The sequence below is a fragment of the Carcharhinus amblyrhynchos genome, chromosome 7 (genome assembly GCF_965287045.1).
Source record: "Carcharhinus amblyrhynchos chromosome 7, sCarAmb.v2.hapA, whole genome shotgun sequence".
Classification (NCBI taxonomy): domain Eukaryota; kingdom Metazoa; phylum Chordata; class Chondrichthyes; order Carcharhiniformes; family Carcharhinidae; genus Carcharhinus; species Carcharhinus amblyrhynchos.
The window spans coordinates 124,055,403-124,078,360 of NC_137330.1; the positions used below are offsets into that span (position 1 = coordinate 124,055,403).

General features: G+C 52.9%; 1 protein-coding gene across 1 annotated transcript in view; it reads left to right on the forward strand.

The window, feature by feature from the left end:
• Positions 1 to 1,115: 1,115 nt before the first annotated feature.
• nvl (nuclear VCP like) overlaps positions 1,116 to 22,958 on the forward strand; it is a gene marked incomplete at its 5' end in the record, with an annotated part of 41,037 nt that continues 19,194 nt past the window's right edge. The window contains 8 exons of the mRNA XM_080193455.1: positions 1,116 to 1,282; positions 4,668 to 4,893; positions 8,298 to 8,516; positions 9,609 to 9,713; positions 13,098 to 13,160; positions 14,823 to 14,942; positions 20,461 to 20,560; positions 22,745 to 22,851. Of these exons, the coding sequence (XP_080049581.1) occupies positions 1,116 to 1,282; positions 4,668 to 4,893; positions 8,298 to 8,516; positions 9,609 to 9,713; positions 13,098 to 13,160; positions 14,823 to 14,942; positions 20,461 to 20,560; positions 22,745 to 22,851 (1,107 nt within the window). The remainder of the gene's footprint in view (positions 1,283 to 4,667; positions 4,894 to 8,297; positions 8,517 to 9,608; positions 9,714 to 13,097; positions 13,161 to 14,822; positions 14,943 to 20,460; positions 20,561 to 22,744; positions 22,852 to 22,958) is intronic.

Sequence of the window (22,958 nt, forward strand, 5' to 3'; positions counted from 1 at the left end):
GTCTGGGGGTATCAGTGTCGGGGTGTCTGGGGTATCAGTGTCGGGGTGTCTGGGGGTATCAGTGTCGGGGTGTCTGGGGGTATCAGTGTCGGGGTGTCTGGGGGTATCAGTGTCGGGGTGTCTGGGGGTATCAGTGTCGGGGTGTCTGGGGGTATCAGTGTCGGGGTGTCTGGGGGTATCAGTGTCGGGGTGTCTGGGGGTATCGGTGTCTGGGGGTATTGGGGGTATCGGTCGGGGTATTTGGGGGTTGCGGGGTATCAGTGTTGGCGTATCTGGGGGTATTGGGGGGTATCAGTGTCAGGGTATTTGGGGGTAGCGGTGTATCAGTGGGGTGTCTGGGGGTATTGTGGAGTATCTGGGGGTATTGGGGGTATGAGTGTCGGGGTATTGGGGGGTATGAGTGTCGGGGTATCGGGGGGTATGAGTGTCGGGGTATCGGGGGGTACGAGTGTCGGGGTATCGGGGGGTACGAGTGTCGGGGTATTGGGGGGTATGAGTGTCGGGGTATTGGGGGGTATGAGTGTCGGGGTATCGGGGGGTATGAGTGTCGGGGTATCGGGGGGTACGAGTGTCGGGGTATCGGGGGGTATGAGTGTCGGGGTATTGGGGGGTACGAGTGTCGGGGTATCTGGGGGTATGAGTGTCGGGGTATTGGGGGGTACGAGTGTCGGGGTATCGGGGGGTATGAGTGTCGGGGTATTGGGGGGTACGAGTGTCGGGGTATCGGGGGGTATGAGTGTCGGGGTATTGGGGGGTACGAGTGTCGGGGTATCGGGGGGTATGAGTGTCGGGGTATCGGGGGGTACGAGTGTCGGGGTATCGGGGGGTACGAGTGTCGGGGTATTGGGGGGTATGAGTGTCGGGGTATTGGGGGGTACGAGTGTCGGGGTATTGGGGGGTACGAGTGTCGGGGTATTGGGGGTATGAGTGTCGGGGTATCTGGGGGTATGAGTGTCGGGGTATCGGGGGGTACGAGTGTCGGGGTATCGGGGGGTATGAGTGTCGGGGTATCTGGGGGGTATGAGTGTCGGGGTGTCTGGGGGTATCGGGGTTTTTCTGGGGGGGGTTTCAGGGGGTTATCTGTGTTTACAGGATGATCACTGTCCTTGGTTGAATGTGACCTGACTCCTGTTACAGAGCTGAACAATCTGGAGAACACGGTTCAGGTCTTGGTGATTGGAGCGACAAACAGACCTGACTCACTGGACCCAGCGCTGCGACGGGCTGGACGCTTTGACCGGGAGATCTGTGTGGGAATTCCCAGTGAGGCAGCCCGGGAACAGTGAGTCCCTCAGTTCTTCACCTGCAAGAGGACAAATTAGTGACCCCCCCCGCCCCCCGGTGATTAACACCACCACCCCCCCACCCCGGTGATTAACATTCTCTCCCCCCCCGGTGATTAACACCACCACCCCCCCACCCCAGTGATTAACATTCTCTCCCCCCCGGTGATTAACACCACCACCCCCCCACCCCGGTGATTAACACCCCCCCCCCCCCACCCCGGTGATTAACATTCTCTCCCCCCCGGTGATTAACACCACCACCCCCCCACCCCGGTGATTAACACCACCACCCCCCCACCCCGGTGATTAACATTCTCTCCCCCCCCGGTGATTAACACCACCACCCCCCCACCCCAGTGATTAACATTCTCTCCCCCCCCCCACCCCGGTGATTAACATTCTCCCCCCCCCCACCCCAGTGATTAACATTCTCTCCCCCCCCCCCACCCCAGTGATTAACATTCTCCCCCCCCACCAGTGATTAACATTCTCTCCCCCCCCACCCCAGTGATTAACATTCTCTCCCCCCCCCCCCACCCCGGTGATTAACATTCTCCCCCCCCCACCCCAGTGATTAACATTCTCTCCCCCCCCCCACCCCAGTGATTAACATTCTCCCCCCCACCAGTGATTAACATTCTCTCCCCCCCCCCACCCCAGTGATTAACATTCTCTCCCCCCCCCACCAGTGATTAACATTCTCTCCCCCCCCCACCCCAGTGATTAACATTCTCTCCCCCCCCACCCCAGTGATTAACATTCTCCCCCCCCCCCCCCCCACCAGTGATTAACATTCTCCCCCCCCCCACCCCAGTGATTAACATTCTCCCCCCCCCCCACCCCAGTGATTAACATTCTCCCCCCCCCCACCCCCAGTGATTAACATTCTCCCCCCCCCCCCCCACCCCAGTGATTAACATTCTCTCCCCCCCCCCACCCCAGTGATTAACATTCTCTCCCCCCCCACCCCAGTGATTAACATTCTCTCCCCCCCCCCCACCCCAGTGATTAACATTCTCCCCCCCCCCACCCCAGTGATTAACATTCCCCCCCCCCCCCACCCCAGTGATTAACATTCTCTCCCCCCCCCCCACCCCAGTGATTAACATTCTCCCCCCCCCACCCCAGTGATTAACATTCTCCCCCCCCCCCACCCCAGTGATTAACATTCTCTCCCCCCCCACCCCAGTGATTAACATTCTCCCCCCCCCCACCCCAGTGATTAACATTCTCCCCCCCCCCCACCCCAGTGATTAACATTCTCCCCCCCCCCCACCCCAGTGATTAACATTCTCCCCCCCCCCACCCCAGTGATTAACATTCTCCCCCCCCCACCCCAGTGATTAACATTCTCCCCCCCCCCACCCCAGTGATTAACATTCTCCCCCCCCCCCCACCCCAGTGATTAACATTCTCCCCCCCCCCCCCACCCCGGTGATTAACATTCTCTCCCCCCCCCCACCCCAGTGATTAACATTCTCCCCCCCCCCCCACCCCAGTGATTAACATTCTCTCCCCCCCCCACCCCAGTGATTAACATTCTCCCCCCCCCCCCACCCCAGTGATTAACATTCTCCCCCCCCCCCACCCCAGTGATTAACATTCTCCCCCCCCCCCCCACCCCAGTGATTAACATTCTCCCCCCCCCCACCCCAGTGATTAACATTCCCCCCCCCCCACCCCAGTGATTAACATTCTCCCCCCCCCCCCCACCCCAGTGATTAACATTCTCCCCCCCCCCCCCCCAGTGATTAACATTCTCTCCCCCCCCCACCCCGGTGATTAACATTCTCCCCCCCCCCCCACCCCAGTGATTAACATTCTCCCCCCCCCCCCACCCCAGTGATTAACATTCTCTCCCCCCCCACCCCAGTGATTAACATTCTCTCCCCCCCCCCACCCCAGTGATTAACATTCTCCCCCCCCCCCACCCCAGTGATTAACATTCTCTCCCCCCCCCACCCCAGTGATTAACATTCTCCCCCCCCCCACCCCAGTGATTAACATTCTCCCCCCCCCCCACCCCAGTGATTAACATTCTCCCCCCCCCCCACCCCAGTGATTAACATTCTCCCCCCCCCCCCACCCCAGTGATTAACATTCTCCCCCCCCCCACCCCAGTGATTAACATTCTCCCCCCCCCACCCCAGTGATTAACATTCTCCCCCCCCCCACCCCAGTGATTAACATTCTCCCCCCCCCCCCACCCCAGTGATTAACATTCTCCCCCCCCCCCACCCCGGTGATTAACATTCTCTCCCCCCCCCCACCCCAGTGATTAACATTCTCCCCCCCCCCCCACCCCAGTGATTAACATTCTCTCCCCCCCCCCACCCCAGTGATTAACATTCTCCCCCCCCCCCCACCCCAGTGATTAACATTCTCCCCCCCCCCCCACCCCAGTGATTAACATTCTCCCCCCCCCCCCCACCCCAGTGATTAACATTCTCCCCCCCCCCCACCCCAGTGATTAACATTCCCCCCCCCCCCACCCCAGTGATTAACATTCTCCCCCCCCCCCCACCCCAGTGATTAACATTCTCCCCCCCCCCCCCCCAGTGATTAACATTCTCCCCCCCCCCCACCCCAGTGATTAACATTCTCTCCCCCCCCCACCCCAGTGATTAACATTCTCTCCCCCCCCCACCCCAGTGATTAACATTCTCCCCCCCCCCCAACCCCAGTGATTAACATTCTCCCCCCCCCCCCCCCCCCAGTGATTAACATTCTCCCCCCCCCCCCACCCCAGTGATTAACATTCTCTCCCCCCCCCACCCCGGTGATTAACATTCTCTCCCCCCCCCACCCCAGTGATTAACATTCTCCCCCCCCCCACCCCGGTGATTAACATTCTCCCCCCCCCCCACCCCGGTGATTAACATTCTCCCCCCCCCCACCCCGGTGATTAACATTCCCCCCCCCCCCACCCCAGTGATTAACATTCCCCCCCCCCCCCACCCCGGTGATTAACATTCTCCCCCCCCCACCCCAGTGATTAACATTCTCCCCCCCCCCACCCCAGTGATTAACATTCTCCCCCCCCCCCACCCCAGTGATTAACATTCCCCCCCCCCCCACCCCGGTGATTAACATTCTCCCCCCCCCCCACCCCAGTGATTAACATTCTCCCCCCCCCCCCCCCCCCAACCCCGGTGATTAACATTCTCCCCCCCCCCCCCACCCCAGTGATTAACATTCTCCCCCCGCCCCCCCCACCCCGGTGCTGAGGCACTCCAGCATTTCCTGGTTGTGTTTCAGATTGCAGCATCCACAGTGTTGTGCTGTTAATGTGCCCCTCATTGTGCCAGTTGGAGAATTGTACAGCACGTTAGTAAGGATGTTCCCCCAGTCACTGATTATAATTTCTCAAATATCTAACAGGATCTTGCGGACTTTGTGTCGGAAACTGAAGTTGCCAGAATCATTTGACTTTCGCCACCTCGCCCATCTGACTCCAGGGTACGTGGGTGCCGATCTCATGGCACTCTGCCGTGAGGCTGCCATGAGCTCTGTTAACCGCATCCTAATCCAATGCCAGGAGGCAAACCCACACGTGCAAAGTTCTGAGGAACGTGGCAGCTTGGAAAGGCTGCAGAATCCTGGATTGGTGAGGAGCTTTTACACCAAACTGTTCTCATTAAACACTCCCAGGACAGGCGTACAGCACGGGGTTAGATACAGAGTAAAGCTCCCTCTACACTGTCCCCGTCAAACACTCCCAGGACAGGTACAGGCATGGGGTTAGATACAGAGTAAAGCTCCCTCTACACTGTCCCCATCAAACACCCCGAGGACAGGTACAGCACGGGCTAGATACAGAGTAAAATTCCCTTTCTGCTGTAGTGGAATAGCTACGTTAATGTGGAGTCTGGTTCAGCCCAAGGCAGTGACTGCAGACAGTGCTGGGGATGCAGGGAAAGGAGTCTGTGAGATTCATTGTTTGAAGAACTGTATCTTGTAGACTGTTGTCTGTTGCCTCCTATGTGGAGGAAGAGGTGGGCCTCAGCTTACCCTCCAATATTATTACATGCAGTTTTGATGGAGAAAGTACCGATCTGACCTCAGAAGCATGGTGTCGATGGGGGGACCCATCTGTGAGGTATGAACAGGTCACACTGATCTTAGAGAAGAAGGTTAAGAGGTGACTTAATAGAGGCATATAAAATGATCAGAAGATTGGATAGAGTGGACAGTGAGAACCTGTTTCCTCTGATGGAGATGGCTAGAAGACAGAGGGTGGTAATGGAAGGAAAATTTTCAGACTGGAGGCCAGTTACCAGCGGTGTACCACAGGGATCAGTGCTGGGTCCTCTGCTGTTTATGATTTTTATCAATGACTGGGAAGAGGGGGCTGAAGGGTGGGTTAGTTGCTGATGACACCAAGGTTGGTGGAATAATGGATAAGGTGGAGGGCTCTTGCAGGCTGCAAAGAAACATTGATAGGATGTAGAGCTGGGCCGAAAAGTGGCAGATGGAGTTTGACCCTGATAAATGTGAGGTGTTTCATTTTGATAGGACAAACTTGAATGCGGATTACAGAGTCAACGGCAGGGTTCTAAGGAATGTGGAGGAACAGAGAGACCTTGGGGTTCACATCCACAGATCTCTGAAGGTTGCCATTCAAGTGGATAGAGCCGTGAAAAAGGCTTATAGTGTGTTCACGTTTATTAACAGGGGGTTTGCGTTCAAGAGCTGTGGGGTTATGCTGCAACTATACCGGAGATCGGTGAGACCACGTTTGGAATATTGTGTTCAGTTCTGGTCACCTCACTATAAGAACGGTGTGGAAGCATTGGAGAGAGTGCAGAGGAGATTTACCAGGATGCTGCCTGGTTTGGAGGGTAGGTCTTATGAGGAAAGGTTGAAGGAGCTGGGGCTTTTCTCTTTAGAGCGGAGGAAGATGAGGGGCGACTTGATAGAGGTTTATAAGATGATGAAAGGGATTGACAGAGTGAACGTGCAGAGACTATTTCCTCAGGTGGATGTAGCTGTTACAAGGGGGCATAACTATAAGGTTCATGGTGGGAGATGTAGGAGGGATGTCCAAGGTAGATTCTTTACTCAGAGAGTGGTTGGGGTGTGGAATAGACTGCCTGCTGTGATAGTGGAGTCGGACACTTTAGGAACTTTCAAGTGATTATTGGATAGGCACATGGAGCTCACCAGAATGGGATAGCTTGATCTTGGGATTGGACAAAGCTCGGCACAACGTTGCGGGTCGAAGGGCCTGTACTGTGCTGTAATGTTCTATGTTTCTATGTCTATTTATTCAAGGAGAGAGGGACCTGTAATAATTACAACCATTAACTTTTGTTGAAATGGCATTTAGCTTTTATTGGTAAAGGGATTGAATTTTGGAGCCATGAGGTCATGTTGTAGCTGTACAAAACTCTGGTGTGGCCAGAGTACTGCGTACAGTTCTGGTTGCCACATTATGGGAAAGGGAACAGAGGAGATTTACCAGGATGTTAGCTGGTATGGTGGGAAGGTCTTATGAGGAAAGGCTGAGGGACTTGAGGCTGTTTTTGTTAGAGAGTAGAAGGTTGAGAGGTGATTAATAGAGGTATATAAGATGATCAGAGGGTTAGATAGGGTGGACAGTGAGAGACTTTTTCCTCGGATGGACGTGGCTAGCATGAGGGGACATAGCTTTAAATTGAGGGGTGATAATTATAGAACAGATGTCAGAGGTAGGTTCTTTACTCCGAGAGTAGTAAGAGCGTGGAATGCCCTGTCTGTAACAGTAGTGGATTCAGCAACTTTAAGGGCGTTTAAATGGTGATTGGATAAACATATGGATGACATTGGAATAGTGTAGGTTAGATGGGCTTTAGGTTGGTTTCACAGGTTGATGCAACATCGAGGGCTGAAGGGCCTTTACTGCGCTGTAATGTTCTATGTTCTAACTGTATTTACAGAATGCCATTAACGTTGTAAAATATCCCAGTACATTTTACAGATAAACTAAGGAACAAAACTTGACAGAAGCCCTGGTAGATATTTGGTGATTTAGCCTGAAGCTTACAGTTGGAGTGATTAGGGTGTGAGGCGAGTGCAGAGATGTGAGTGTTGTGGAGTTAGAGGAGATGACAGGGTGGGGGGTGATCCGTCAGGGCCTGCCCGCCCTTCGGCCCACTCCCTCTCTCCTCTCTGTCTTTCTCTCTCATAGAATCGTTGAAACTACAGTGCAGAAGAAGGGGGCATCACGGTAGCACAGTGGTTAGCACTGCTGCCTTACAGCGGCAGGGACCCGCATCCGATTCCTGGCTTGGAATTTACACATTCTCCCTGTGTCTGCAGGGGTTTCCTCCGGGTGCTCTGGTTTCCTATCACAGTCTGAAAGGCGTGCTGGTTAGGGTGCATTGACCCAAACAGGCCTCTCACCCTTGCTCTGTCTCACTGTCCCGCACTTGCTCTTTTGCGCTCGCGCTGTCTCGTGCTCGCTTTTGCTCTCTTGTTCTCGCTGTCACACTCACGCTCGCCCTTGTTCACGTTCTCACGCTCACTTCCACTCTTGCTTGGTCACTCTCTCCCCCTCCTTCCCTCCCTCACCCTCCGTCTCCCTCCCTCACCCTACCTCCCTCTGTCTCTCTTCCCCTCCCTTCCCCTCCATCACCCCCCTCCCACACCCTACCTCCCTCACCCCCCTCCCTCACCCCCCTCCCTCACCCCCCTCCCTCACCCCCCTCCCTCACCCCCCTCCCTCACCCCCCTCCCTCACCCCCCTCCCTCACCCCCCTCCCTCACCCCCCTCCCTCACCCCCCTCCCTCACCCCCCTCCCTCACCCCCCTCCCTCACCCCCCTCCCTCACCCCCCTCCCTCACCCCCCTCCCTCACCCCCCTCCCTCACCCCCCTCCCTCTCCCCCCCTTCCCCTTCCCTTCCCTCCCCCTACCCCTTCCCTCCCCCTACCCCTTCCCTCCCCCTACCCCTTCCCTCCCCCTACCCCTTCCCTCTGTCAGTCTGTGTGTCTCACTTGTTTTTCTGTCTCTTTTCTTGTTTCCCTCACAGGTTCAGTTTGAGAGGCTGCGGGCGTTATTGAGGGATCAGAAGCCAGTGCCAGAGGAGGAGCTTGAGAAGTTGTGTATAGAGATGGCGGATTTCACGGACTCTGTCCCAGTGGTACAGCCATCAGCAAAACGTGAAGGATTTGCCACCGTGCCGGATGTGACGTGGGCTGATATTGGAGCTCTGGAAGAAATCCGTGAGGAGTTATCTATGGCCATTCTGGTACGCTGTGCCAAGCCTCATAGCTGCCCGTCACTGGCACAGGGCTTGGGTGGTTACTTGGATTATTTTCTCATGATTTACTGCCAATCACCCCCCCCACTTTGTGCTCTGTGTTCAAGGCTCCTCAGCCTGAGCCCAGCTGGATAAACACTCAGGATAACAAGATAGTGAGGAGGGTGGACTGTTCCAACCCTGGCAATTTTCAGCGTAACACAGATACAGCCCCCTGCTCAATTTCCTCAGTGTTCTCCCCCACCCCCTCCCCCATGTGTGTGTGTGAGGGCGTATGTGTGGGTTTGCTGCTTTGAGTGTTGTTACTTATAGGAGTACAATATCAACGGTAAGACTCTTAGCTGTGTAGAGGATCAGAAGGACCTTGGGGCCTGGGTCCATAGGACTCTTAATTAAATCGGCCTCGCAGGTGGAGGAGGTGGTCAAGAAGGCGTATGGTGTACTGGCCTTCATTAATCGAGGGATTGAGTTTAGGAGTCGGGAGATAATGCTGCAACTTTACAGGACCCTTGTCAGACCCCACTTGGAGTACTGTGCGCAGTTCTGGTCGCCTCATTACAGGAAGGATGTGGAAGCGATTGAGAGGGTGCAGAGGAGATTTACAAGGATGTTGCCTGGATTGGGAGGCATGCCTTATGAAGATAGGTTGAGGGAGCTCGGTCTTTTCTCCCTGGAGAGACGAAGGTTGAGAGGTAACCTGATAGAGGTTTATAAAATGTTGAGAGGAATAGATAGGGTGGATTCTCAGAGGCTATTTCCCAGGGCTGAACTGGTCGCTACGAGAGGACACAGGTTTAAGGTGCAGGGTACAGAGGAGATGTCAGGGGTAAGTTTTTCACTCAGAGGGTGGTGAGTGAATGGAATCGGCTGCCATTGGTGGTGGTAGAGGCGAACTCGCTGGGGTCTTTTAAGAGACTTCTGGATGAGTACGTGGGATTTAATGGGATTGAGGGTTATAGATAGGCCTGGTAGGTATGGATATGATCGGCGCAACTTGTGGGCTGAAGGGCCTGTTTGTGCTGTAGTTTTCCATGTTCTATGTTCTATACTGCTGTCCTCACCCTTGGTGCCTTTTCCCAGGCTCCGATCCGCCATCCTGAACATTTCCAACTGTTGGGGCTGTCGAGCCCAGCTGGCGTGCTATTGGCTGGACCTCCGGGCTGTGGGAAAACACTATTGGCCAAGGTAAGTTCCTTGGGACCCGTCAACCCCCTGGTTCACCCAATCCGGTATCAGTGTGGGGATCCAGTGTTTAACCCAATCCGGTATCAGTGTGGAGATCTGGTGTTTAATCCAATCCGGTATCAGTGTGGGGATCCAGTGTTTAACCCAATCCAGTATCAGTGTGGGGATCCGGTGTTTAACCCGATCCGGTATCAGTGTGGGGATCCGGTGTTTAACCCGATCTGGTATCAGTGTGGGGATCCAGCGTTTAACCTGATCCGGTATCAGTGTGGGGATCCGGTGTTTAACCTGATCCGGTATCAGTGTGGGGATCTGGTGTTTAACCCAATCCGGTATCAGTGTGGGGATCTGGTGTTTAACACAATCAGGTATCAGTGTGGAGATCCGGTATCAGTGTGGGGATCTGGTGTTTAACCCAATCGGGTATCAGTGTGGGGATCCAGTGTTTAACCAGATACGGTATCAGTGTGAGGGATCCGGTGTTAAACCCAATCTGGTATCAGTGTGGGGATCCAGTGTTTAACCCAATCCGGTATCAGTGTGCGGATCCAGTGTTTAACCCGATACGGTATCAGTGTGGGGATCCGGTGTTTAACCCAATCGGGTATCTGTGTGCGGATCCAGTGTTAAACCCAATCCGGTATCAGTGTGGGGATCTGGTGTTTAACCCAATCTGGTATCAGTGTGGGGATCTGGTGTTTAACCCAATCCGGTATCAGTGTGGGGATCCAGTGTTAAACCCAATCCGGTATCAGTGTGGGGATCTGGTGTTTAACCCAATCCAGTATCAGTGTGGGGATCCAGTGTTAAACCCAATCCGGTATCAGTGTGGGGATCTGGTGTTTAACCCAATCCAGTATCAGTGTGGGGATCCAGTGTTTAACCCAATCCGGTATCAGTGTGGGGATCTGGTGTTTAACCCAATCTGGTATCAGTGTGGGGATCTGGTGTTTAACCCAATCCGGTATCAGTGTGGGGATCTGGTGTTTAACCCAATCCGGTATCAGTGTGGGGATTCAGTGTTAAACCCAATCCGGTATCAGTGTGGGGATCTGGTGTTTAACCCAATCCAGTATCAGTGTGGGGATCTGGTGTTTAACCCAATCTGGTATCAGTGTGGGGATCTGGTGTTTAACCCAATCGGGTATCAGTGTGGGGATCCAGTGTTTAACCCAATCGGGTATCAGTGTGGGGATCTGGTGTTAAACCCAATCCGGTATCAGTGTGGGGATCTGGTGTTTAACCCAATCCAGTATCAGTGTGGGGATCCAGTGTTTAACCCAATCCGGTATCAGTGTGGGGATCTGGTGTTTAACCCAATCTGGTATCAGTGTGGGGATCTGGTGTTTAACCCAATCCAGTATCAGTGTGGGGATCCAGTGTTAAACCCAATCCGGTATCAGTGTGGGGATCTGGTGTTTAACCCAATCCAGTATCAGTGTGGGGATCCAGTGTTTAACCCAATCCGGTATCAGTGTGGGGATCTGGTGTTTAACCCAATCTGGTATCAGTGTGGGGATCTGGTGTTTAACCCAATCCGGTATCAGTGTGGGGATCTGGTGTTTAACCCAATCCGGTATCAGTGTGGGGATTCAGTGTTAAACCCAATCCGGTATCAGTGTGGGGATCTGGTGTTTAACCCAATCCAGTATCAGTGTGGGGATCTGGTGTTTAACCCAATCTGGTATCAGTGTGGGGATCTGGTGTTTAACCCAATCGGGTATCAGTGTGGGGATCCAGTGTTAAACCCAATCCGGTATCAGTGTGGGGATCTGGTGTTTAACCGTGTCCTGTATCAGTGCGGGGAGAATTGTAATTAAATGCTGTATTAATCCAGTGTTTAACCCTCGGAGGGTTGTGAATCTTTGGAGTTCTGTATCTGAGAGAGATAGAGATAGGTCACTGAGTATATCACAACAGGTCCTCAGCAGATACCTACTCCCTGGCTCTACACTCAGCCTGAAACACCAAAACAGCAAGGACACTTATATCAGACTCCTATTTATTGAGAAAGAGAAAATACGTTGGATGCTGGAATCTGAAACAAAAACAGAAAATACTGGAGAAACTTAGCAGGTCTGATAGCATTGGCTGTATTCCCTCTCCACAGATACTGTCAGACCTGCTGAGTGAATGCAGCATTTTCTGTTTTTGCTCCTGCTATTGATGCAGCTCAGCCTTCAGCACCATTATTCCCAGGAAAAGCATTTCCAAACTCTATGGCCTGGGCCTCAGCACCTCTGTGTGACTGGATCCTGAACTTCCTAACTCACAGACCACAATCAGTAAGGATAGGCAACAAAACCTCCTCTACGATCATCCCAAACCCCGGTGCCCCACAAGGTTGTGTTCTCCAGCCCCCTGCTTATACACCTGTGACTGTGTGACCAAATTCCCCTCCAATTCGATTTTCAAGTTTGATGATGACGCCACCATAATGGGTCGGATCTTAAACAATGATGAAACAGAGTACAGGAATGAGATAGAGGATCTGATGAACTGGTCGGTTAACAATAATCTCTCCCTCAATGTCAACAAACTGAAGGAGATTGTCATCGATTTTGGGAAGCACATGGCCCTATCTACATCAACGGGGATGAAGAGGAAAGGGTCAGAGTTTTCAGGTGTCCAGATCACCAACAACCTGTCCTGGTCCATGCTGACACTATAATTAAGAAAGCCCAATAAAACCTCTACTTTCCCAGAAGACTAAGGAAATTTGGCATGTCAGCTATGATTCTCACCAACCTTTACAGATGCACCACAGAAAGCATTCTTTCTGGTTGTATCACAGCTTGGTATGGCTCCTGCTCTGCCCAAGACTGCAAGGAACTACAAAAGGTCGTGGATGTAGCCCAATCCATCAGATAAACCAGCCCCCCATCCATTGACTCTGTCTACATTTCCCGCTGCCTCGGCCAAGCAGCCAGTATAATTAAGGACCCACGCATTCTGGACATTCTGTCTTCCACCTTCTTCTTTTGGGAAAAAGATGCAAAAGTCTGAGGTCACATTCGAACTGACTCGAGAACAGCTTCTTCTCTGCTGTTGTCAGACTTTTGAATGGACCTACCTCGCGCATTCAGTAACCCTTCTGCACCCTCTCCTTTCCTTCTCCCCTTTGTGCTCGATGTGTGATATGCTTTGTCTATATCATGTATAAGAAACAGTAGCTTTCAGTGTATGTTAAGATACATGACAATAATAAATCAAAGTTTCAAGTCCAGAGTGCCAGATTTGTAAATCCCAGTGACAGAAAGGGATCTATGGGGAATGTGTGGAGAAGGTGTTGAAGTGGATGATATTCCATGTTGGAGCAGGCTTGATGGGCTGAATGGCTGACTTATGTTGCTTACATTGTTTGTTCCATGGTTGTCTTTTCAGGCTGTTGCGAATGAGTCTGGACTGAATTTTATTTCTGTGAAGGGCCCAGAGCTGTTAAACATGGTGAGTGAGAGAGACACTGCTTCACTGGCTTTGCACAGTATTCATGATGTGGGTATGCTGGCGTTGGACTGGCGTAAACACAGTAAAAAGTCTGACAACACCAGGTTTTAGTCCAACTGATTTATTTGATAATAGACTCACAAGCTTTGGGGTTAGTCCCTTCGTCAGGTGAATGGAGAGTTCTGGCCTCAGACAGAGCATATAAAGTACAGACAGTTTAGAGATTACTGATTAGAATGCGAATCCTTACACCTAACCTGCTGTTCAAGACCTGATGTGGCTGACAATGTGAGTGGAAGGAGCACTGATCACAGGTTACAGAGATGTGTATTGTCTCCAGACAGTACAGTAAGTGAGGTTTTGCAAACCCAGGCAAGTCACGGGGGTTACAGATAGTGCGACATGAACCCAAGATCCCTGTTGAGGCCGTCCTCATGTGTGCGGAACTTGGCTATCAGTCTCTGTTCAGCGACTCTGCGCTGTCGTGTGTCGTGAAGGCCGCCTTGGAGAATGCTTACCCGAAGGTCAGAGGCGCGACAACGGATGAATGAACATCGCTCGACAATCACCAGGCAAGACTGTTCCCTTCCTGTTGGCGAACACTTCAGTGGTCACGGGCATTCAGCCTCTGACCTTCGGGTAAGCGTTCTCCAAGGCGGCCTTCACGACACACGACAGCGCAGAGTCGCTGAGCAGAGACTGATAGCCAAGTTCCACACGCATGAGGACGGCCTCAACAGGGATCTTGGGTTCATGTCGCACTATCTGTAACCCCCGTGACTTGCCTGGGTTTGCAAAACCTCACTTACTGTACTGTCTGGAGACAATACACATCTCTGTAACCTGTGATCAGTGCTCCTTCCACGCGCATTATCAGCCACTTCAGGTCTTGAACAGCAGGTTAGGTGTAAGGATTCGCATTCTAATCAGTAATCTCTAAACTGTCTGTACTTTATATGCTCTGTCTGAGGCCAGAACTCTCCATTCACCTGACGAAGGGACTAACCCGAAAGCTTGAGAGTCTATTATCAAATAAATCGGTTGGACTAAAACCTGGTGTTGTCAGACTTTTTACTGTGTTTGCACAGTATCCCAGCCACAGCTCAGAAACTGAGGACTCCTCGATTGGAGTTTGTTACCTCAGACCACATGCACATGCACACTCATACACGGACACACACAGGCATAGGCACATGCACAGACACGGGTACATGCACAGACATTGGTACACAGGCACACACGTATGCACATGCAGGCACGCACACAGACACAGACGCACGCGTGCGGCGCACAGACACATTCACCAGACACGTGCGTGTACACACACAGATTCGACATTCATAAATCTTGCATGGCACTTTGGACACTAGTGCTCCCTCAGCACTGACCCTCAGAGTGCAGCACTCCCTTAGTACTCACAGGGCAGCATCAGATGGGAACTTGCACAAACATTTTTGGGTCGATTTGATGTGAGATGTCAGACTGAAGTGAGTTGTAGTTTGAGAAGGATTCCTCGTTGTGTGAGCGGGAGATGGTCCAGCCCAGAGACTGTGCTTGCCAAATCCTAACCTCTGCGTTTACAGGAGAGAAGGTTCCTGTAACTCAGCATTTTATACTGATTCTGTGATCTCTTGTTGACTGACATTTTTGTTATAACTGCAGTATGTGGGTGAGAGCGAGCGAGCGGTCCGACAGGTTTTCCAGCGAGCACGGAACTCCGCACCTTGTGTCATCTTTTTCGATGAGCTGGACTCACTTTGTCCTCGGAGATCAGAGTATGAGGTGAGTATTAACTCCATCGTTAGACTCTGTCCGCGGGGAATGAGAGCACGGAGTGAGGATTAACTCCATCGTTAGACTCTGTCCGCGGGGAATGAGAGCACGGAGTGAGTATTAACTCCATCGTTAGACTCTGTCCGCGGGGAATGAGAGCACGGAGTGAGGATTAACTCCATCGTTAGACTCTGTCCTCGGAGATCAGAGCACGGAGTGAGGATTAACTCCATCGTTAGACTCTGTCCTCGGAGATCAGAGCACGGAGTGAGTATTAACTCCATCGTTAGACTCTGTCCTCGGGGAATGAGAGCACGGAGTGAGTATTAACTCCATCGTTAGACTCTGTCCTCGGGGAATGAGAGCACGGAGTGAGGATTAACTCCATCGTTAGACTCTGTCCTCGGGGAATGAGGGCACGGAGTGAGTATTAACTCCATCGTTAGACTCTGTCCTCGGGGAATGAGAGCACGGAGTGAGTATTAACTCCATCGTTAGACTCTGTCCTCGGGGAATGAGAGCACGGAGTGAGTATTAACTCCATCGTTAGACTCTGTCCTCGGGGAATGAGAGCACGGAGTGAGGATTAACTCCATCGTTAGACTCTGTCCTCGGGGATCAGCGCACGGAGTGAGTATTAACTCCATCGTTAGACTCTGTCCGCGGGGAATGAGAGCACGGAGTGAGGATTAACTCCATCGTTAGACTCTGTCCTCGGGGATCAGAGCACGGAGTGAGTATTAACTCCATCGTTAGACTCTGTCCTTGGGGATCAGAGCACGGAGTGAGGATTAACTCCATCGTTAGACTCTGTCCTCGGGGAATGAGAGCACGGAGTGAGTATTAACTCCATCGTTAGACTCTGTCCTCGGGGAATGAGAGCACGGAGTGAGGATTAACTCCATCGTTAGACTCTGTCCTCGGGGAATGAGAGCACGGAGTGAGTATTAACTCCATCGTTAGACTCTGTCCTCGGGGATCAGAGCACGGAGTGAGGATTAACTCCATCGTTAGACTCTGTCCGCGGGGAATGAGGGCACGGAGTGAGGATTAACTCCATCGTTAGACTCTGTCCTCGGGGATCAGAGCACGGAGTGAGGATTAACTCCATCGTTAGACTCTGTCCTCGGGGATCAGAGCACGGAGTGAGGATTAACTCCATCGTTAGACTCTGTCCGCGGGGAATGAGAGCACGGAGTGAGGATTAACTCCATCGTTAGACTCTGTCCTCGGGGAATGAGAGCACGGAGTGAGTATTAACTCCATCGTTAGACTCTGTCCTCGGGGAATGAGAGCACGGAGTGAGTATTAACTCCATCGTTAGACTCTGTCCTCAACTCCATCGTTAGACTCTGTCCTTGGGGATCAGAGCACGGAGTGAGTATTAACTCCATCGTTAGACTCTGTCCTCGGGGATCAGAGCACGGAGTGAGGATTAACTCCATCGTTAGACTCTGTCCTCAGGGATCAGAGCACGGAGTGAGGATTAACTCCATCGTTAGACTCTGTCCTCGGGGATCAGAGCACGGAGTGAGTATTAACTCCATCGTTAGACTCTGTCCTCGGGGAATGAGAGCACGGAGTGAGGATTAATCCATCGTTAGACTCTGTCCTCGGGGAATGAGAGCACGGAGTGAGGATTAACTCCATCGTTAGACTCTGTCCTCGGGGAATGAGAGCACGGAGTGAGGATTAATCCATCGTTAGACTCTGTCCTCGGGGATCAGAGCACGGAGTGAGTATTAACTCCATCGTTAGACTCTGTCCTCGGGGAATGAGAGCACGGAGTGAGGATTAATCCATCGTTAGACTCTGTCCTCGGGGATCAGAGCACGGAGTGAGTATTAACTCCATCGTTAGACTCTGTCCTCGTGGATCAGAGCACGGAGTGAGGATTAACTCCATCGTTAGACTCTGTCCTCGGAGATCAGAGCACGGAGTGAGGATTAATCCATCGTTAGACTCTGTCCTCGGAGATCAGAGCACGGAGTGAGGATTAACTCCATCGTTAGACTCTGTCCTCGGAGATCAGAGCACGGAGTGATGATTAATCCATCGTTAGACTCTGTCCTCGGGGATCAGAGCACGGAGTGAGGATTAACTCCATCGTTAGACTCTGTCCTCGGAGATCAGAGCATGAGGTGAGTATTAACTCCATCGTTAGACTCTGTCCTCGGGGAATGAGAGCACGGAGTGAGGATTAACTCCATCGTTAGACTCTGTCCTCGGGGAATGAGGGCACGGAGTGAAGATTAACTCCATCGTTAGACTCTGTCCTCGTGGATCAGAGCACGGAGTGAGGATTAATCCATCGTTAGACTCTGTCCGCGGGGAATGAGAGCACGGAGTGAGTATTAACTCCATCGTTAGATTCTGTCCGCGGGGAATGAGAGCACGGAGTGAGTATTAACTCCATCGTTAGACTTTGTCCTCGGGGAATGAGGGCACGGAGTGAGTATTAACTCCATCGTTAGATTCTGTCCGCGGGGAATGAGAGCACGGAGTGAGGATTAATCCATCGTTAGACTCTGTCCTCGGAGATCAGAGCACGGAGTGAGGATTAACTCCATCGTTAGACTCTGTCCTCGGGGAATGAGAGCACAGAGTGAGGATTAACTCCATCGTTAGACTCTGTCCGCGGGGAATGAGAGCACGGAGTGAGGATTAACTCCATCGTTAGACTCTGTCCTCGGGGATCAGAGCACGGAGTGAGGATTAACTCCATCGTTAGACTCTGTCCTCGGGGAATGAGGGCACGGAGTGAGGATTAACTCCATCGTTAGACTCTGTCCTCGGGGAATGAGAGCACGGAGTGAGGATTAACTCCATCGTTAGACTCTGTCCTCGGGGAATGAGGGCACGGAGTGAGTATTAACTCCATCGTTAGACTCTGTCCTCGGGGAATGAGAGCACGGAGTGAGTATTAACTCCATCGTTAGACTCTGTCCTCGGGGATCAGAGCACGGAGTGAGGATTAATCCATCGTTAGACTCTGTCCGCGGGGAATGAGAGCACGGAGTGAGTATTAACTCCATCGTTAGATTCTGTCCGCGGGGAATGAGAGCACGGAGTGAGTATTAACTCCATCGTTAGACTTTGTCCTCGGGGAATGAGGGCACGGAGTGAGTATTAACTCCATCGTTAGATTCTGTCCGCGGGGAATGAGAGCACGGAGTGAGGATTAATCCATCGTTAGACTCTGTCCTCGGAGATCAGAGCACGGAGTGAGGATTAACTCCATCGTTAGACTCTGTCCTCGGGGAATGAGAGCACAGAGTGAGGATTAACTCCATCGTTAGACTCTGTCCGCGGGGAATGAGAGCACGGAGTGAGGATTAACTCCATCGTTAGACTCTGTCCTCGGGGAATGAGAGCACGGAGTGAGGATTAACTCCATCGTTAGACTCTGTCCTCGGGGATCAGAGCACGGAGTGAGGATTAACTCCATCGTTAGACTCTGTCCTCGGGGAATGAGGGCACGGAGTGAGGATTAACTCCATCGTTAGACTCTGTCCTCGGGGAATGAGAGCACGGAGTGAGGATTAACTCCATCGTTAGACTCTGTCCTCGGGGATCAGAGCACGGAGTGAGGATTAACTCCATTGTTAGACTCTGTCCTCGGGGATCAGCGCACGGAGTGAGGATTAACTCCATCGTTAGACTCTGTCCTCGGGGAATGAGAGCACGGAGTGAGGATTAACTCCATCGTTAGACTCTGTCCTCGGGGATCAGAGCACGGAGTGAGTATTAACTCCATCGTTAGACTCTGTCCTCGGGGAATGAGAGCACGGAGTGAGTATTAACTCCATCGTTAGACTCTGTCCTCGGGGAATGAGAGCACGGAGTGAGGATTAACTCCATCGTTAGACTCTGTCCTCGGGGATCAGAGCACGGAGTGAGGATTAACTCCATCGTTAGACTCTGTCCTCGGGGAATGAGAGCACGGAGTGAGGATTAACTCCATCGTTAGACTCTGTCCTCGGGGAATGAGAGCACGGAGTGAGGATTAACTCCATCGTTAGACTCTGTCCTCGGGGAATGAGAGCACGGAGTGAGGATTAACTCCATCGTTAGACTCTGTCCTCGGGGAATGAGGGCACGGAGTGAGTATTAACTCCATCGTTAGACTCTGTCCTCGGGGAATGAGAGCACGGAGTGAGGATTAACTCCATCGTTAGACTCTGTCCTCGGGGAATGAGGGCACGGAGTGAGGATTAATCCATCGTTAGACTCTGTCCTCGGGGAATGAGAGCACGGAGTGAGGATTAACTCCATCGTTAGACTCTGTCCTCGGGGAATGAGGGCACGGAGTGAGTATTAACTCCATCGTTAGACTCTGTCCTCGGGGAATGAGAGCACGGAGTGAGTATTAACTCCATCGTTAGACTCTGTCCTCGGGCATCAGAGGTCACTGTGGTTTCTGGTTGTGGGATGCTGTTGACTGAGGTTGCTTTTTTTTCAGGGGATTGCAGAGGGGGTTTTTAGGGCAGAGGGGGTAAAGTTGCTCTGGAACTTGGTGGCTCGTGTGGCTGGTTACTCATTGTGTTTTCCTTGCTGTCTCTTTTCTGTCTGTGTACTATTTGTGTCTTGTTTCCTTCTCATTCACGCTTTACCACGAATCTTTCTCTTCCTCTTCCCCCCCACACATCCAATTTCCGTTTACTCTCTCCCCTTCACACATTGGCTCTTGAATATTCTCACTCCCTATCTGCTCCTGCCTGCCCTCTGCCCCCCCCCTCCGTCTCTGCCCCCCCCCTCCGTCTCTGCCCCCCCTCCCGTCTCTGCTCCCCCCTCCGTCTCTGCCCCCCCCCCTCCGTCTCTGCCCCCCCCTCCGTCTCTGCCCCCCCCTCCGTCTCTGCCCCCCCTCCGTCTCTGCCCCCCCCTCCGTCTCTGCCCCCCCCCTCCGTCTCTGCCCCCCCCTCCGTCTCTGCCCCCCCCCCCCCGTCTCTGCCCCCCCCTCCGTCTCTGCCCCCCCCTCCGTCTCTGCCCCCCCCTCCGTCTCTGCCCCCCCCTCCGTCTCTGCCCCCCCCCTCCGTCTCTGCCCCCCCCTCCGTCTCTGCCCCCCCCTCCGTCTCTGCCCCCCCCCTCCGTCTCTGCTCCCCCCTCCGTCTCTGCCCCCCCCCTCCGTCTCTGCCCCCCCCCCCCCGTCTCTGCCCCCCCCCCTCCGTCTCTGCCCCCCCCCCCCGTCTCTGCCCCCCCCCTCCGTCTCTGCCCCCCCCCCCCGTCTCTGCCCCCCCCCCCGTCTCTGCCCCCCCCCTCCGTCTCTGCCCCCCCCTCCGTCTCTGCCCCCCCCCTCCGTCTCTGCCCCCCCCCTCCGTCTCTGCCCCCCCCCTCCGTCTCTGCCCCCCCCCCCCCATCTCTGCCCCCCCCCCTCCGTCTCTGCCCCCCCCCTCCGTCTCTGCCCCCCCCCTCCGTCTCTGCCCCCCCCCCGTCTCTGCCCCCCCCCTCTGTCTCTGCCCCCCCCTCTGTCTCTGCCCCCCCCTCTGTCTCTGCCCCCCCCGTCTGCCCCCTCTCTGTGCCTCCTCAGTCTGGGGCCAGTGTCCGTGTGGTGAACCAATTGCTGACAGAGATGGATGGTCTGCAGTCTCGGAAACAAGTCTTCATCATGGCAGCGACTAACAGACCAGGTGAGAGGGAGGGGGCGCGGGAAGTTGGCAGGGAGAGGGGTGGGGGGGATGAGGGGTGTTTTGGGCAGAGTGTGGGGAGGGGCTGGGGGGGCCTGGGGGAGGGGGGTGATGTGAGGGGGTGTGAAGGGGAGGGCGTGGGTGTGTGGTCCATTATAGTAGGAACACTCCACTGCCATGTCTGTGTCTGTACCCTTAACCCATGTCCCTTGTCCGTAATAATCCTGCATTGGCATATAAACCACGTCGTAGAAACTAGAGCAGGAGACAGCCATTCGGCCCTTCGAGTGTGTCCCTTCATTCATCTTGATCATGGCCTCAACTACATTCTGTGGTAGTGAATTCCACACATTCACCACTCTCTGGGTGAGGACATTTCTCAGTTCAAAAAGGTTTACCCCTTATCCTCAAACTATAACCCCTAGTTCTGGACTCCCCCACCAATGGGGACATTCTTTCTGAATCTACCCTGTCTAACCCTGTAGAATTTTATCAGTTTCTATGAGATCCCCTCTCACTCTACTAAACTCCAGTGAATATAATTCTAACTGATATGACAGACCTGCCATCCCAGGAATCAGCCTGATAAACCCTCACTGTACTCCATCTGTAACAAGGACATCCTTCTCTAGATAAGCACACTCCAGGTGTGGCCTCACCAATGCCCTGTATGGTTGCAGCAAAACATCCCTGTCTCTGTACTCAAATCCTCTTGCTAAGAAAGGCAACATACCATTTGCCTTCTCTGCTGTCTGCTGTACCTGTGCAGTTACCTTCAGTGACTGATGCACGAGGACATTGAGGTCTCACTGAGTATCCACCTCTCTCATTTTACACCCATTTAAGTAATAATCTGTCTTCCCATTATTGCTATCATAGTGAATAACCTCACATTTATCCACATTATACTGCATCCACCATGCAAATACCCACACACTCACCTCAATCACGCTGAAGCTTCTCTACATCCTCTGCACAGCTCACCCTCCCACCCAACTTTGTATCATCCGCAAATTTGGAGATAATACATTCAGTTCCAACTTCCAAATCATTAATATATAATATGAACAGTTGGGATCTGAGCACAGATCACTGAGGAACCCCACTAGTCACTGCCTGCCAGTCAGAAAAAGACCCATTTATGCCAACTCTTTGCTTTCTATCTGCTAAGCAGCTTTCTACCGGTGGTGCAGTAACACAGTGGTTAGCACTGCTGCTTCACAGCTCAGGGACCTGGGTTTGATCCCCAGCTCAGGTCACTGTCTGTGTGGAGTTTGCACATTCTCCCCGTGTCTGCATGGGTTTCCTCCGGGTGCTCCAGTTCCCTCCCACAGTCCAAAGATGTGTGGGTTAGGTTGATTGGCCATGCTAAAAATTGCCCCTTAGAGTCCTGAGATGTGTAGGTTCGAGGGATTAGTGGGTAAATATATAGGGATATGGGGGCAGGGCCTGGGTGGGATTGTGGTCGGTGCAGACTCGATGGGCCGAAGGGCCTCTTTCTGCATTGTAGGGTTTCTATTCTATGATATCCATCTCGAGACATGACCTACAATCCCATGTGCTTTAACTTTAGTTTACCTTGCAGACACTTTTTAACCCTGATTTCTTGTGTCTCACTAACGTTCTCCTTCCCATTTACTTGTGACTAATAAATAAACTTTACTTTATCCTGTTGACCCTGCAAAGTCCTCCTTCCTAATATTTGGGGGCTTGAGAGAGCTGCCTCCCAGTCTGGCAACAACCTGACACAGACATGCAACCATTGCCATCAAGACAGGGGAACAATCCTGGTTTAATGGAGGGTGCAGGAGGGCACGCCAGGAGCAGCAGCAGGCACACCTAAAAATACAGTGTCAGGCTGGTGAAGCTATAACACTGGACTGTGTGCCTGCCAAACGGTATAATCAACATGTGATAGAGCAAAGGATCAGATCCAAGCTCTGTAGTCCTACCACATCCAGTCGCGAATGGTGGTGGACACTTAAACAACTCACTGGAGGAGGAGGCTTCACAAATATCCCCATCCTCAATGATGGAGGAGCCCAGCCCAGCAGGAGATAAGGCTGAAGTATTGTCAGCAATAATAAATCAGATCTCAGGGACACAGCCTGGGTTAAGCTGCTAACTGCTGGGCGCTAATCGACCTTGGTGATGATGATGAGTTGAGTATTTTTGGTTATTTATTAGATATTATTGACCCTGCCATACTGCGGCCCGGCCGTCTGGATAAGACCCTGTTTGTTGGATTCCCAACTGCTTCAGACAGATTCGCCATCCTCCAGACACTGACAAAGGTGAAAGACTGCAACTCATAACCCTGTCTCCCTTTGCACTGCCGATTCTCCCGATCGCCTGGGCCCCTCGTCCGCTCTCCCCAGCCCCTCGTCCGCTCTCCCTCCCC